This window comes from Labrus bergylta, chromosome 16 (assembly GCF_963930695.1).
Source record: "Labrus bergylta chromosome 16, fLabBer1.1, whole genome shotgun sequence".
Taxonomy (NCBI): domain Eukaryota; kingdom Metazoa; phylum Chordata; class Actinopteri; order Labriformes; family Labridae; genus Labrus; species Labrus bergylta.
Genome location: NC_089210.1, coordinates 23,614,589 through 23,628,606, shown reverse-complemented (window position 1 = coordinate 23,628,606; position 14,018 = coordinate 23,614,589). Strand labels below are relative to the sequence as shown.

Genomic DNA, 14,018 nt, shown 5'->3' with positions numbered 1-14,018 from the left:
ATCAAATAAAAGTAATTTTCTTTTTTATTTGAAAATAAATAAAGAAGTAAACACAAAATGCAGGCTAACAGAACGTTGAGGTTGTTTTTATTCACCCCAAATGAAAGAGGCTTTTAGTATTATGCAAATCTTTTTAGAAATAAATGTCATAGCCTAACTACGTCACCAAGTGGCTATCTTAACATTATTGTAGTGTTGTAGTCAAAAATTGGCTGCAATATATTTTTGATTATATATCCATCCGCCACAGAATTTAACAGCAGGCCTATTTGAATTTACAAATAAATAAATAAATGAAAAAAAAAAAAATAACAAAGATCACAACTACACCAAACAGCATGCCACGCTATCATAGCAACATTTTACTTCAGATTACACTGTTTTTATTTATATATTCACAGCTCTAACTCCCACTACGACAAACCTCCTGCAGCCACACTTTAAAATGGTGAAAGACTCCACGCAGATTTTCTCCATTAAACCGGACCTCGGCAGGACGATCCTCCGCCGGAGCGGACCTCTTTTTTTTTTTGCCCCTCACGTGCAGCATGCAACCTGAATTGTTTCGAGTTTCACTTGTTTTCATAACTTTTCATAATGATTAGGCATCGCTTAGTCCGCATTATTCCGAAAACTAACCTCGATTATTCTGAATATCCAACATATAATTTCCCCCTGTCTGCAGTATTCCCTTTGATTCACGCTTGACTCATATGGCTTCAGGGCCAATGGGGGTCCGCCTTTGAGGCGCCTTGAAACCGTCTCTTCTTATCCCCTTTCATCATCTAACCCGGGAAGCCTTGAAACCGCAGGGCCAGTTATTGCCTTTTTTTTCAGACAGCCCATTGCGGACTGGCCAACAGCCAATCAGAGTCTTGTTTACATTCTGTGAGTGACAATGCTCTGGCGCCGTGCTGGCCAATCAAAGCCTCGCACACAGGAGGGGATTCATTTGTAAACATTTAACATAATGTAATAACCAAAGTCCATTGTAATAACATGAGGGAAATGTAGGAATTACTGTCTTGTCTGCACCGTTCAGTGTAGAGTTTCAAGAAATTGGATTTGAAACCATTTGTCAGAAAGCCTCGTGTGTCTCTTAAGCAGTAAAAATATAGACACAAGCACAGTGAGTGTTTGATGTGCAGGCCAGTAAAAGTGTCCTGAATAGTTAGCCACATTTTTAAAAAGAGATCTGTGCTGAAAGTTGAAAGATACGTATTCAGCTGGATTTTTTCCCCCCTGCAGACCAAAATCAGTCCATCTTTATTTGTGTTATAATCGGTTCTAATTCCAATTTTTTTTTCAGGCTACAAAAAAATGTCATGGGTTGTTCTTTATATTTTATTTGTGACAAGTTGAATCTCCAGGTCATGGCAGAGGCGGAGATGATGGCTATTCATTTTAACAAACTTTTCAAAATGAAGCTTTATCAATATAACAAGGGGTCAAATCAAAGTCGTCATTAAATTAAATATCAAAAATATTTTATTTTTCCATACGGCCTAATATGATTTTATTTTTTGTGACACTGTCTATGTACTTAAAACTTTTTTAAAAAAAATTTATGCATTAAGACTTTTGGTTATTATAATATAAGCTAGTTAGATGAGTTAGTCCTGAATCAATTCCATCCTGTTGTATTATGATTATTTATATAGACCTTTACATGGCTGGAGTTTACTGTAGCTTTGAAGTAGGCCATTGCATAAATTCCATCACTATCTGGCAATGGAGCTATTCCTTTTTGGTTATTTAAATGACGATGACCTCCTCCTGTACTTTAACAACCTGCTCTGCATTTTAATCTGAGCTCAGGCTGCACTGAGCTCCATTGTGGTCGATTTGGACCATCCTGTGCTTTAAATCTGGCGCTTTTCACTCTGTTTAGCATTGCCAGTCACCACACCATTGGCCTCTCCTGACGGCCAATCAGAACCTTTCGGATCTTCGGGCGGGCGGCACGAGCTCATTAACATGCAGGTATCCGACCAATGGGAGGGCGTGTTTACCCTGCCCCGAGACGCGAGGTACGCAGTTGCACCGGGAGAGAAACCGCTGCTCGGAGATCCGAGCCGCGATCCAGCCAGGCCGGAAGCCGTAGTCCCACAGCTTCCATAGACTGAAGCAGAAGGCTCCTGCTCAGCCTCACATGGAAATATTGTAGGATTTCACTCTAGCCACATGGTTTATTTCATATTTTGATTTTAAATGGGCGTCGCACTTGGCCTTACTCCTTCCCTCTCTGTGTTTTGTGATTTTATTATTTATTGTTATGCAAGGATTTAACACACCAGTAAGTAGTAATTTTATATACTTTATTTTCTCTTGAATAAAACTATTTCAGGGCCTGTTATTAGTTATAAAAAGACAGCTGCTGAGATTTAGTACAAAAAGCTATCTATGACATGTCGTTCATTATACACAGTACACTGCTATAATTTAGGCTACTAAATGAAAAATAACTACATGTAGGATATGAGATATATTCTACGTGAAATAAATCGGAGTTTAGCCTCGTGCATTGAGCTTACAAAAAATATATTACCCCAATTTTTATTTCTCATAATTGTAATCAGAGGTTTGCCTATTTATATTAGTATGTAGGGCTTTTATTATTGATAGACATAGCACTCATTTGTAGGGAGGAAAGATAAGGTAAGATTATGATGATTGGCGCATTTCTGTGAGTAGATAAAATATCAAACTGTACGTCGTCGACTTAATTGCTCCTGTTTTTTTTTTTTTTTCTTAACTCAGACATTACTTTTTAAGAAACGTGCCACTGCACATCAAGGCCTTTATTTAACAATTTGCTCAGCTCAAGATGCATGTGATAAACGGTTCAAATTTATTTATATCTGTATTACATTGTGTTCATGTTGAAAAGTATGGTTACAATCTGTTTGCACTAAAATACAAGCGAAGAATGAGCGTTTAGTGGAGCGGAGACATTTTTATTCTCTCCCCGGCGGAGGTGCACTCTCTGCCGGCCAGCTCAGTCACGTAGGGCCGCCTGACTCGGAGCCCGATCGGACCCACACACGATTATTTGATTTATCATCTGCGTTTCTGCTTTTCATTGGATCCTGCAAATGAAATTGACGACTGCTTAACGAATTGCATCATGGGCGTCGATTATTTGAAAGGTTTTTTAATAATTATAGCGTGTATTTCTGGTGAGGGGATCTGCACATTCTCGGCGTAAAGAATAACATCGATGGGTGTTTGCGCTGCTGCAATTAAATTCAAATGAATGCACATTGGAACATTTACACGATAATTGTCTCTTCGGAGTCAGGTATATGTGGAATATTTTTTTTATCGTGAGGTTGTTAGTGGACGTAGAGTGAGCTGAATGCAACAGCATGGCGAGGGGGAAGGTAGGCTAATGGCTGCCTGCAAACCACTTTCTCAGTGTGGAGACAAAGGCAGTCCACCTCCTGACGGGCGGCCATTCACCTTGGATCCTCCACAGTCCACAAATTGAAGGCTTAGTTATCATGTGTATAGCAAGGCTTCTTACACATTGAAACGTATTGGAGCCATATGCATGCAAATACATTTTTTATAAGAAGTCTCGGTTGAATTGATTTTGTCCCAAAGAGCTCCGTGGAAAGATTTTATTGTTGTGGATGAATTGAATTGGAGGCTGTAGGCTGTCACAGGCTACATGTGGAGATAACAGAGCTGATAAAGAAGATAAATTCCCTGTGCATTCATCAACATTTATTTTAAATATTGTTTTAATTTAATTTAATTTCTATGAAAATTTAACTTTTGTCCCCTTCTGAGAAAATCCTGGAACCCCAAATAGAGAATCCATCATGTAAAATCGTACACATGGCCTAGGCAATATAAGACATTTCAATGCAGGATTTATTTATTTGGATCTATAAAAATTGAGCTGCCTTCTGTTTGCCTGCTGTATGTTTAATTACTCAGCCATCATTGAGGCACAAGAATGGGCTGGCACGTTTAGATGACTGTTGTAAAGACAAAGGCATAATATTTTTTTACTGTGAAATTACGTTTTATTTTATTAATTTAACTTTTTTTTTGTTGAATGACAGGGGATGTAGCATATTATGTTTTTACTACTACATTTGATTACCTGACCTGAAATAGGTCAAGGCAAATGAAGACAGTGAGAGTGCAGTTATTCACACACACACACACACACACACACACACACACACACACACACACACACACACACACCCCCCGATTAGTGTGCGCGCACGTGCGAGTACGCACACACACACACACACACACACACACACACACACACTCGGAAAGACGTAGAGGAGTCCATGTCTTTCAGGAGCTTATACATCCCTGTTTTAATTACGTGATTATTTTAAACATCCAGCCTCTTGCTTTGTGGTTTACATCGTAACTTTATAGATTCAAATTGCAGGTTCCTTTTGCCTCAGGCTCCTCACATTGGTGGATGCAAGGCGCGTTTTTATTTATTTCCCCAGATTTACGGGAATCTATGCTATTTTCGTGTCTTCAGTCGATGAAAAATAAAATATATGAAGTATTTATGTTTTTGTTTTGAATTTAATCCTCAAGTGCTAGTGGGGGAAGTCGTGTGAGGTGTAGCCTAATGAGAGCTGGATGGAGGTTGTAGAAGCAGGAAAAAAATCGTATCAATCGGAGACAATAGGACGAGCAGGAGAAGGCAGGCAGCGTTGTTCACCTTGAGATGTAGGCTTCCATCATGGTAACACACCCAAACAGGACAACACACGTCCGTTCTTCAACGGGAATAATAGGATTTTTTGCATGGTTGCAGCAATCACTATTTGATAAATATATATTGATTGCATATTAATGTAATTACCGAGGTTTTGGAGGAGAGAGCGAGAGTGACAGCTGGCAACTGCTGACGTGGTAGGCTACTTGAGTTAAATGTTTGGTTAAAATATGATACCAGTATTAAATAGAAATTGATATATAGAGGGCTAAAATGTGCCATCTGCTCAGTGTGTGTGTGTGTGTGTGCAATATGAAGTGTTCCTCTCTATATGATGCATGCAGGCCTATATCCCAGGCTGATCAATAGAGCTGAATGTGAGCTGGGCTCAGTGGGCTATTGGACGCCTCGCTGGCCGTATCTATACGCACTGACTTGTTTTGCACCATCAGATTTAGGCACAGGTAGTAAAATGAAATTTCAGCTCTGTGTAAATGACATTTTGGCGTGACAAACGTGTCACAGCAAAATCTACTGGAGCTGCACTAATGATTTTTTTTTTTGATAGCCTATATGAGGCTATAGCTGCACTCTCAGTAATTTTGCATCGTGTTATTTTTAAGCGATGAGCTTTTTCATTTGTCTTGATAATGATCGTTGCTGTGGTCTTCTCTGGCAGAAAAGATGATCGGGGGCTGCTACGTTTTTGGCTGGGGAAGCCTGCGACCGACTGAATGCAACACCTAGATCTGACGGAAAGGATTATTATATGGGTTGCATTTGATTTTCCTGACCTGCCCTATCCGGATTTCGGATTACTCAACATTCCTCGGAATGGAAGGACGGGATTTCGCTGCTCCGGCGCACCTCCTCTCAGAGCGGGGCGCCCTGGTGCACCGAGCCGCCTCTCGGATCGCTCCCTCGGGCCACAGCTCTGTGCAGCACGCCGGTCACTTCCCGCCGGGGAAATACTACCCCTCGCACATACCAATGGCTCCCCACTCAGGTTAGTCAAACATATACGAAGGCTTTGTCACACAATAATGTTGAACCACCGGTATGTTGTTTGTTCCAATAGCTACATAAATTTTTCTCAGTGCTGTCTGTTGTTTTAAACGCTCTTGTCATGATGTTGCGCCATAAAGCCTGTTCATTCATCAGCGTGAATTCATGGCTATGGCCTGCATTTGAAGTGAAGCACAAAGCTGATTATTTTTTTGCACAAAAGGGAATTTTTACTCAAAATAAACGGTTGCTGAGCTCAGGTGTGGCTGTTGACAGAGTTTCACTATTCAAATATCAGCTAATAAATCAGGTGAAATTTGATTGACACTTCTCTAACATCCAGGAATTTTGATTAAGCTGAATCAACATGAAATATCTCAAAGGTAATAAAGGCTTCTTAGTTAAACAAATAGCCAATTGATAAGTTAGGTAAATGCCATGATATTTAAATATGGCATTTAAGATCTGTTTTAGTTTGCACATAGGGAGTTGAGCGCTGCATGGCTTCTTATTGGCTTGTGGAGCTGAATCTGAAATAGGATCTTGTCACTCCACGTTAAAACTGATAAGTGTCACACTGGTGCCATTGCTTAACCAAAATCCTAGGGCTATACAGAGCCATAAGCAAGGGAAGGAGGGAGCTGGAAGAGCAGGTCTGCATGGTTTACATATGGACGTTGCTCTATCAACAGCAATAGTAGAAAATACTCCTCCTGTATTGGGTTTTAAAGTGTCAGGGTGCAAATGTGTTCAGTGCATGCATCAGGTTTAACAAGTGACTTGGGTGTCTTCTTGTGTACCAAAGTGTGCACATTTGAAAACATGAGAACACAACATTACCACTCAGAGTACAGAATCATCTTTAACAACAGAGTAAAATATTACAAGACACCCTTAAAAGAAGGAAACGATGCTTTGAATGTTCAGTTTTTGAGACCCTTTGTCTAATTATGTGTATTCATAGATGTTTAAGAAAAAAAAAACCCATTTATTAACGTATCTAATAGTTGGTTTTAAGAAAAAGGCATACAAAAATATCCAGAGCATTATAACAAACTGGATCACAACTCACGGTTGTTGCTTCTTATTTTTGTCCACCCCTGTTAAACAAAAGAAATGTAAATAAGTCACAACAGAGGCGTATTGATTGCATCAAACAGTAACACTTCTGAGGCAGTTGGCTTTGAACATATGGTAATGTTGCTTCTAAAAAAACATGTTATGATGCGGCAGCGGAGGAATCTAGGGTCACTGCAAAGCAAGGAATATTTATCCCTTTAAAGTTATTTAATGTGACGCCTAAGAAAAGAGCTCAAACTGAATGTTCTGTGGGCGCAGTGTAGGTGGTTGATGTAGGTTGTTAAATACAGTATCAAACTGTAAAAATGTTTTTTTTTTCCATCAATATGTTTATATATATTTTTTCCTATCTAATTAAGCCTTTTTACTTCAAGCTGTATTTTGGCTGTTTAATCAAATATTTCTTAATTTCTTTTGTTTATCACAATTCTGAATTCATTTGCAAAATCATGCTAAACATGAGGTATAATTAGCCATTCAGAAGAATTCATGGGCGCCGTTCACCATTCATCTCTCACCATTCATGTTTGCTTTTGGCAGTACACACACACTCACACACACACACACACACTCACACACACTCGCACACGCACACGCACACGCACACACACACACACACAATGCCTGCGTCCACATGTTTTTTTTTCTTATAGATGTTTTGTAGAGAGCATGAAGGCTAATGCTGGCTACAGGGTACAGGTGCCCCCCCCCCCTCTTCCCAAACAGATTTGGTCTTTCTTTTGTAGTATTGTGCTGCACCAACAAGAAGACCTACCCTCCAAATGTCATCACCGTTCAATGAGCAGTACAGGTGGTGTATTGTTCTCCGCGGGCTCGTCAGTAACACATATGTCTGTGTTTGTGTGTGTGTGTCTGTGGCTGGAGAGAAGTCTCTCTAATATCCTCAAGATTTGGAAAATGACTTAATTTTAATGCATTTTAGGCATTTTATTAAATCAACACAGGAGAATAATTTCACATGAGTTTACGGTTTTATCTAAATCCCCTCCAGGCACAGTTAGAATTATTTTGTTATTGTGCTCTGCTGATGTACAACCCTTGATTTATTATGTTAATAATATTTGAAAATGTCAAGCAGGATATAATGAAAATAGATGGCCAAGACATAAAGAAAAAGCCAACAATTATTCATGATATACACTGTAAAGAAGGTCATTCATCAAAACATCACGATTTGAAAATGTATTATCCAAGAAAAAAAAACCAAAAACATTTTCTTCATTTAAAATACATGACTTTTTTTATAATGTCAGAATTTTCCGGAGCGAGAATATCTTTTTAATTTATTCATTTTTGCTCAGTAATTTTTGATGACAGGTAAATCTTTGTTCTTTTTTTTTTCTCCGTCAGTTCACCCAAATGAACACAGGTCCAGTCACACCGTGTAAGAACAGGCAAACGCTTGCGTCTTGTGTGACCAAACCGGTCCCAGACTGTTGTTCTCCCTGACAGGTCGGGTCATTAGTGTCCCCTCAAGTGTCCCTGTATGCTAGCAACATTAGCACAACTGAGAATGTTGTTTGCCGAGTGTGTTGGATCCCCCTTCAGTTTCTCTGCGCTTTCCCCCTGGGGACTAACTTGCACACTGGTTCACATGAATACTTTACAAAGAGCATGAATATTTCAGGGTTGATGTAAAAATGCATTCGGAGGCAGGTTTCCTGATGTGGCTCCTCTGACTTTGCAGATGTATTTATTGGGAGTGCTCTCTTCACCCTCTTCTGCTTAAAAAAAAGGCTAATGGCGTTTGTGACACCCTCCCTTGGCATTGTTCCTCGTCGGGGGTTGAAGAATTTCGTTGAACATTTCCTTTATTTTTCTTCCACATACTGGTTTGTTTCAATAAGGCAAGAACACACTCCTGCCTTCTTGCCCAGTGAACCACGTTAACGTAGAACCGGTAGACATTCTGTCAGGGTGCATTTGCTGCTGTCCATCTTCACCTCCTACAAGCAGTCATTTGTAATGCATGTCAGGTGGTCGATTTATAGTTTGCACTGTGTTCAGGGAATGTGACATTGGAGCAACTTCTCTCTCTCTCTCTCTCTCTCTCTCTCTCTCTCTCTCTGTGTGTGCTTGCTGATACAGTGAGAAGCAGACCTGTTAACTCATCTAATGCAGCCTAATTCAGCCAATTCATTTACAAGGTCTTTGAAATAGTAATTTTATCTTCTGCTGGCTCCGGCACAGTTGGGAGACAGACTCGACTTTGGCTGCGAGGCTGGGATTCAGATGTTGGATAGTGTCAAAGGAGGAGACACAGTGGAGCTGTCTTTACTGCTGGCATTTATGGCTGGGGGCTCATCTTTCAGCCATATTGTTCTGATCAGTGTGCTTTGGCTGAGGTGTGGCTGTGTGAAAGCAGCAGGGGGCTTCAGAGGCTGTCCATGGCTGAGCTCTGCTCTAAACACCCCATGTAATCAAAGGTCATATTTGTGTCATCTCGCTCGCTCGCTCGCTCTGCCTCCCCTTCCTTTACATCTCCCCTGTCTCCCTTTCCATTAGCTGTCCTCTCTCTCCTCCCCTCCATTTCTCGGCCTCCTTTCTTTCCAGCAGGAAGACCCTTGTGTCTGGGAAGTGGTGGTCTTCCTGCCACCTCTGTTTTGGCTAACCCTCCCCTGCTCCGGGCCATTGTTGCAGACCCCAGCTTTGTGTGTTTTTTACGGCTGCTGTTAAAGATAAAAAACAGTCCCTTCCACCCCCTTTATTGTTTTCTGGTAGGATGTCCCTGTCATTCCCTTGGTTTTTATGTCCTTGCTGGATATCCGAGCAGCTTCCCCCTTCAAAGGTTAGCCCTGCTGTCTGCCTTCTCCCATTTTCTTCTCCAAAGGGGAATAAATAACTTTACTGAGACTTTTATTGAACGTCTCATTGCTGGAATATCCCATGGGTCTGTGGTCGTTAGGAAGACCCTTCAAAGACAAACACAGGTGTTCCGTGGATTTAGCAATGGGCTGGTTACAACCAGGGTCTTTAAAAGAATAAACCCCAGTGAGTGGACGGGGTTGTTTGTGTGAAGGGAGGCTTCTTCTTCTCGGCCTTGTAACTCTTGTCATGTGAGCACCCACTTTGTTTGTACCCAGCTTCCCTTTGGCTTAACCTACCCCCCCCCCCCCCTCCCCCCTCCCCAATCCTTGTTGACCCCAGACAAGAGCGGAGGCTGGAGTGTGTTGCGTGCTCAGTGTAATTATTTAGCAGAACAGCCCGTCCTGTCTTTTTAAATTTGAACAAAGTTAAGGGATTTGGTGAGAGAAATTCAAGACAGGAGCCTTGCCGGAGTGAAAAGAAAGCTGATATCTCAAATAACACATCTTAAATATTACATTAAAGGGCTGTTTGTATCCAGGAGCCACTGCTGTGGAAGTACAGTGACAGAACGTGGGTCTGAGGCCAAGTTGCATTTGGCTCGAGTCTTGTACACACACACTCTCTCTCTCTCTCTCTCTCTCTCTCTCTCTCTCTTTTTTGCTCTGGCTCTGCAAAACAGAGCAAGAACCTTGGTCTGCTGTCGAGCTCGTTTTGTGGACTGTTGTGAGATGACACGGTTCAGACCTGATGTCACAGGAGTTACCCTGAAGAGTGGAGGTGTCGCTTGGCATAGTACACCTGGCTGAAATAGCACCTTGCCGAATGCTGCCGCCATCTGTCACATACACCCCCCCCCCCCCCCCAACGCTCCCACTGGAAACCAAAAAGACTTGCAAGGGCAGTAAACTGTCTCGGAAAGGATCAGTCCCCTGCATATTTTCAAACACCTTCGATAACTCGGGTAAGATGCTCTCAGTATGTTTCCAGCTGATTCAGGCACCAGTATCATTAAAACCCTGGCAAACCCCAGACTTTCCCAGAAGGTTTCTTGTCACTGTTGGATCATCGTACAAGGTGTCCGATATCAAGTCATCAAAAAAAAATAAGTAACAGCATCTGGAATTCAGTACTCTTCAGGTAACTTAAGTGACAGTTCCTTTTCTTCGCATTTCTTTTTACTCACCAGCAAAACTGTCCACAAAAAGTGAAGGCTGAGAGTGAAAAAAAAAAAAAAGACAAAAGAGAGCAGGGTCTGGCTACGCAAGAAGAATTCGACTATAGTTTAGTGGCCACGCTGCCTCAGAGGCCGGCTCTTCAAACAGACCGCCACCCACACTACAGTACTGTGTGGCATGGTGCCACAGAAGCGCTTGCCTCGAGCATGGGGCGTGTACTCAGGACAAACACAAAAGAGACCCACGGGTGAGAGTGACGGCCAGGGTAATACCTTCCTGTATCGGATTTCAGGGCGCTGGATTTCAAAACCTCTATCCATCTATTTTTACACCTAACACAAGGAAGTGAAGAGTTGCATTAAGAATCCAATGATGCTCTGAAAGTCTTTAGTTCACTTCCTGTGACTGACACACACACACACACACTGAGGCCAAACAGAAATAGTTGGACTGAAAATATATTGTTTTTAGATGGAATGGACTGATACATTCGTCCAAAGTCAACCACGGCTGTTTTGTTTGTGATTTGTATCTTCCTCTTCTTTCTCTCTTTCTCTCTTTCTTTTTGTCTCCCTCTCCCCACTCAGTCTCCCTCCCTCTCCCAGTATCAGGCTGCCTCTCATCAGGCAGCCCCAGGCCCACCTAAGCGCATGGCAGTATTGCATGTGACAGCTGTTAGACATTATTAACGGCTCAAGCAGAAAATCCAGATTACGTGTTTTTTAATTTAAATTTTATTATTGGAATCGGTCAGTGAAAAAGAACAAAAAAAAGGGCCGTTGCCCTTTTGTTGTCAGCAGATTTGTGGTCAGCGACAATACTGCAGTGCACATGGGTGCATATGGGAGTGTGGGGTTATGTTTGGGTGGGCGTTAGGGTTTGCGTGTGTGTGTGTGTGTGTGTGTGTGTGTGTGTGTGTGTGTCTGTTGATACTGGGCTTTTTTTCTCTCCAGACACCCCCCCCCCCTCCAGAGCCCAGGCACCCTGTGGTTGGCTGTGAGGCGTAGACAGGTGCATTGTTAACCCTCTAACGTCTGAGTCTCATGCTGCTGATGCAGCTTGCCTAGCAGTGCCATTTTTTTCCTGCTGCATTCTAATGCTTTGCTTATTCTAATGCTGTGCTTAACTACACATAAAACACACATTTTCATCTGTCAGACCCGAGCTTTGCATGCTGGATGCCTGTCGGTTTATTCAGAATTCTGCACAGAAGACGTTAAAGGGTTAGTTGTAGCACCAACATATTGTCAATGAATTGATTTTTTTGTGCTATATATTGTGTATTGCGAGCTTCCCCGTTACAAATAGCCGACTGTAATCCTTTAATGTAGATATTCCGTAGCAAAGAGAAAGGACTGAAAGCAGAAACGTAAAAAAATAACAAGCCGAGATTGAGTGACCGTCGGTTGAACAGTCGGCATATATGACAGTGTACCAAACAATAAGGTGCTTATTATATGCAGAGATTTACCATTAAATATGCACGCAGCATGGCTCTCAAAGATGTGTCAGCCTTTTTGTAAGAAAACAAAGATTAGCATCAGGAATTCCATTTTAATAAGTCTCTTGGGACCAACCAAACAGCTGCCTAGTCCTCAATCCAAAGGGGACTTGTTGCTTTCTCTCTCTCTCTCTCTCTCTCGTTCACTTTTCTTTCCCTCTCTCTCTCTCTCTCTCTCTTGCATGGATCTCTCGTGCTCCTTCTGACATTGATTAAAACAAAAATGTCTGCTTATGCCCTCCCCTCCTTTTTTTTTTTGTCAAATCATTTGTTTTACACCATAAATTCTTTCATGTCTACATGTTCTCTCTTTGATGATCCATGTCCATACTCTGATAGTTCCTCCCTGCAGGCCCCTCATTCCTCCCCTCTGCTTTACATTTGCTGTCCCAGATGTGTCTTATATTCTGCCCTTCACCTATTTTGTGCCGTCTTTGTGTCCCCTCTGCCTGCTGTGGCCACTAGGCTACACTGCATCCTCTCTCTCTCTCATACTGTATGTGTCCTGAGGATCTGGGGCAAATGACTGGCTCCTCAGCAACAGATGTGTGTTTGTCTGCTGGTGCTGCATGCATTAGCTTCCTCTGCTTGCCATGCACAGCCACTGACCTACCCTCTGGTGAAAGGGGGGGGGGGGGTTAGGGGAGGCAGTGGGTTTGTGTGTAGCACCAGAAAGGGACAGAGACGGAGAGAAAGAGAGGAGAGCGACAGCGAGAGTAGATGCACACTGTCACATGCTGTCATACACTTACTGGTGCATCGCAAGCATGTGCACATAAAGGCACACACACACACAGACACACACACACACACAGGCACGTGCACACCAGCGTGCACGCTCTCAAGTCTTACACACTCACACATCTCGCTTCCCAGGAGGCCATGAGGCCAGTGGGACAGAGCAGGCTTGAGAGTCTGGTTCGTCTGTTTACATCTAATTATAGAAACAGGACTATTTCTGCAACCACTGCTCCAGCTTTTTTTTATTTTTTTTATATTCGTACAAGAGGGGGGAGAGGGAGGGAAGTGAGAGCGAGCAGGAAAAACAAAGCTTTGACAGCCTTTTCTCACAATGGTGAACGGTTATCTCATCCCCTCAGTGCTGCTACAGTCTGCAGGCACTCAGTACAGTACAACAGGAGACAGAGGGGGAGGGGGGAAAGTGTCTTGTATCGTAAGCCCTCTCATCCTCATCTAACATGAATGTGCAAATTTATGGGAAGCAAGCAATGGCAAACATAACCCTGTACTTTCTCTTTAGCCTCGCTGGTACATTCAATTGACAATCAACCCGACAAAAAGAGAATCATTTCTTCACCCCTGCCCTGTGGACTCTCACTTGGACCCGGCAGAAAAGGCCGTCCATCACAGCAGTCAAAACAAAAGGAAGAAAGAGTTCATATTGAGGATTAGCCTTGTTTAAAATGTATCTAGTAGCAAAGAGGCATGGCTAGTGCCGTAGTTAATCCTCAAGCTTGGTGGCTGATATCCAGCTGAGTGGCTGTTGTTAGCCAGGGGGGCCTGGAGGGGAGAAGCTGTCAGGGAGACGCTGCGCTGCCTGTCGGCTCCACCCGGGGTTGCCAGGTGAGAGCCAGATCAGGGCGCGGGGGGGTCGGGCCTGTGGGTCTCGGCCAGACAGGTTGCAGCCTCTTGCAGGTGCTTTCATAAAGAGCCCCCCCAGGCGATCTGCATAGCCCGCTGGATGCAACCTGAGCCAGGTGTTCCC

At 42.7% G+C, this 14,018-nt stretch overlaps 1 protein-coding gene across 5 annotated transcripts in view; it reads left to right on the top strand.

Annotated features, from left to right (window-relative positions):
- Nucleotides 1–2,063: 2,063 nt before the first annotated feature.
- The window catches only part of LOC109994607 (BAH and coiled-coil domain-containing protein 1), a 62,526-nt gene continuing 50,571 nt past the window's right edge, over nt 2,064–14,018 (top strand). For all 5 annotated transcript variants that reach the window (XM_065964533.1, XM_065964531.1, XM_029279888.2 and 2 more), the window contains exons 1-2: nt 2,064–2,296; nt 5,382–5,708. In XM_065964533.1, the coding sequence (XP_065820605.1) occupies nt 5,537–5,708 (172 nt within the window). In that variant the 5' untranslated portion in view covers nt 2,064–2,296; nt 5,382–5,536. The remainder of the gene's footprint in view (nt 2,297–5,381; nt 5,709–14,018) is intronic.